The sequence below is a fragment of the Lucilia sericata genome, unplaced genomic scaffold, assembly GCF_015586225.1.
Source record: "Lucilia sericata isolate MDLA Ls3-8-SP2 unplaced genomic scaffold, ASM1558622v1 Contig000172F_arrow, whole genome shotgun sequence".
Lineage (NCBI taxonomy): Eukaryota > Metazoa > Arthropoda > Insecta > Diptera > Calliphoridae > Lucilia > Lucilia sericata.
The window spans coordinates 415710-418770 of NW_023994201.1; the positions used below are offsets into that span (position 1 = coordinate 415710).

Here is a 3061-nt window from a genome sequence, read left to right on the forward strand (position 1 = left end):
CGAAAATTAGTAGTATGATTTTGACTCTTATAAATCTTAGACGAGTCAAATTTGGTAAAGACAAATACATATTTAACAAAGTCATATGAGGAATATTCCGATGTATGGGGGCTAGGTGAATAGGGCTAAACGTAAAATACACTACCCACTATGGTGGTGTAAGGTATAAACATTAAATTTTTTAATTTCCAAAGTAAACATAGCCTATTGGCCATAATCGGTTATCAATTTCTACTTTAAAATAAGACAATTTTAAAACATTCAATCGATTTCCGCCACGAGTTCCAGTTATCCGATTTGGCTAAAATTTTACACCAGTTAGTTTTAGACACAAATTTCCAAACAAAATGTTACCCATCCAAACAAAATTCATATTTTTTGGGCGCCCCTAATGTACATATATTAATGTTTTTATTAAAATTGTATTGTTGTATTCATTTATTTCATAGTTTTTAATACTCAGGAAATTTTATTTACCTTAAACGTTTTCTTTTTTAAAAAACATCACATAAAACTAAACAAAACCATCCGCTGTAATTGACGCTGAACAGTAGTTATGACCCTTCAGGAGCAAACCAGTGAAATCATTTATTTTAAACTCGTAATCCAAACAATATGTACGGATATACATAACAATGAACACTTTATTTCTTAATTTGTTTTAATAAAGCTATTGACTTGAAGACCACAATTGCAAAAGAATATTTTTCCTAAACATGTCCAAACGCTGAAGAAAGTCTTGAACACTGTCACTGTAAAAACTTGAATTCTTTGCAACTTGAGCACGTTCTAAACGTTCATGTCTTTTGTAATGCTCTAATCGCAATGCAGCACGTTGATAGGAAAATACACCAGTTAGAAAATTCCAGATTGTAATTTGGGGCCAAAGTATTTTTGTAAAATATAAAACTGTTGAATTAAGCTAAAATTGTAACATTATTAATAAAAATACAATAGGTACTATATTTTTTTGAAATTTACCTGCCACATCAAAAAATCGCTAATTCGAGTCTCACCTGAGGTTCGAAAAAGTAAATCTGGTGATGGAGAATGACGTGTATAAAGACATTCGTCTAAAAGCCGTTCACTTATATTATTAACTTCTAAGTTATCGCCATGCATTAAAACAGATTCTACTGCTTGCGTTATCTCGTCTCGTGAGGTATATGAAAATGCCACATTTAGGAAAAGTTTGTTATTGTTCTCAGTTAAAAGCATTGCTTTGGCTATTAGTTTCTGTAGGTCTACCGGTAAAAGGGTTAAGTTACCAACAACTCTAATCCGGACTCCATGCTCTTGTAATTTAGAAGACTCTTCTAAAAGTTTTGAAAATTTCTCTCGGGCCAAATCTAACAAACCGTTGACTTCTTCTTCAGATCTTTTATAATTCTCAATGCTAAATGCGAAAGTTGTAACTTCTCGAATTCCCATATCCAAACACCATCTTAAGCAGTCTGCCAGTTTATCAAAGCCCTTTGAATGACCATCTATTTTCCGAATATGTTGAGAATTGGCATAACGGCGGTTGCCATCCATTACAAAGGCAATATGGTAAGGTAAATGACCTCCAGCCTTGATGACATTCATTGCTAATGTTTCCACCCAGGAATATTTATAATCTGATACCCACGACATGATTAAACAAAACAAAATTCAATTTTTTTAAATTTCAGTCTATTTTACATATTTTCCTGCAAAAATATAAACTTTAGTCGTGTGATGGATGACAGAGACCTGCGTCGACAAATATTAACGGCGGCGGCGAAATATGTCGGCGGCGGCTTAAAATCGACTGTAAGCCGGCTAAGTTTTCAATTATGTTTAGTTTTTAAATTTTCAACGATTTTAAATAAAAACGGAATCCGAGAGATCAGAAAGTGGGATTTTGGAAGCAAATATATTGTTTATAACAACAAAACAGAGCAAGCTCAAAAGTTGTGTGAGAAATTATGCAGGAATGAATAAAAAATTCTTAAAAATTAAAAACAAATCCTTTCTCCAAGTTTTACGAGGATCTGCCGATATTTAACCCTATCCTCCATATAAAACATCTTGCAGAAAGTCAGTTTCTAAAAAATGTTGCATTAAGAAAATGATCAATAACGTAAAAACAAAGATATTTTATTTGTTTATTTACTAGCTATACCCAGAGTGCTGTGCTACCCTAAAAGCAATATAAATAAGAAACCGACTTAACGAATTTGATGATTCTAACTACAATGGTTTACCAGATATACAATTTGTTACATATGGGAGATTCCACGCAAATTATTTCAATATCGCCAATTATTCCGAACGTTAATTAAGATTTAAATTCAATCTATGAAAAATTTTAATAATCTAATAGTTTCCCAGAATACAAAATTTTGTATTTAATTCATATGGGAAGTGCCAAGCCCTCCATTGAAAGTCCGCCCGTTATTCTCTAAATGTTCTTCAGTAAGACTCACGAAGGGTAGTCTTATAAATAGAAATCGATAAGTCGGAAAAGTCGATATTAAAAAAATAATTAAAATGTTTTCTTTTTCTAGTGACGGACATAGTTATACCCCATTTACACTTGGTATTTTTGACATTAAGGAAGGTTTTTTTCTAATATTTCTCCAAATTGTGTTTGATATGAACAATTGGAAGGAAATATGGAAAACTTACTAGAATTTCATTTAGAATAAAAAATAGATATTTCAATATTACATTACCTTCTCTTTTAAATTAACTTTTCGTTCATGTTTTCCAATTTATTAAAATTTTGTCGACATTTTAATTTTTCTTTGTTTTTCTCTTGACAGCCAATTTAATGTTTTGCAAAATCGCTTTAAGCAAGTTATAAAAATTTGTAAGTCCTCTTAAGCCGAGAAATTGTTGTCGTCGTCTTTAAGCCGAATCACCGCAGGCCTCTGAGGAGTCAAAATAAATTAAGTGATAAACTGTGGAGACAAATTTTAAAACAGTGCTAACATACTTTCGGTTTTCAATATGAATGCAACTCTTCAACTTGGAAAATAGTTGGCAACAGCTTTACTCGTGGTTGGCAATAACGAAAGTTTGACAAAGAGAAATA

The 3061-nt window shown here is 31.8% G+C and overlaps 1 protein-coding gene across 1 annotated transcript; it reads right to left on the reverse strand.

Moving 5' to 3' along the window:
* Positions 1-534: 534 nt before the first annotated feature.
* Positions 535-1758, reverse strand: LOC119601535 (dehydrodolichyl diphosphate synthase complex subunit DHDDS). Its single transcript, XM_037952502.1, has 2 exons — positions 982-1758; positions 535-922 (listed from the first exon to the last, which is right to left on the reverse strand). Exons 1-2 carry the CDS (start codon positions 1633-1635, stop codon positions 671-673), a joined length of 906 nt encoding a protein of 301 aa, XP_037808430.1. The 5' UTR covers positions 1636-1758; the 3' UTR covers positions 535-670.
* Between the last annotated feature and the right edge of the window lie 1303 nt (positions 1759-3061).

Coding starts and splice junctions, on each gene's coding strand:
- LOC119601535 (XM_037952502.1), bottom strand. CDS start 1,635: ATGTCGTGGGTATCAGATTATAAATATTCCTGGGTGGAAACATTAGCA. Junction 923..981: donor GCGATTTTTTGATGTGGCAG/GTAAATTTCAAA, acceptor TTACAATTTTAG/CTTAATTCAACAGTTTTATA.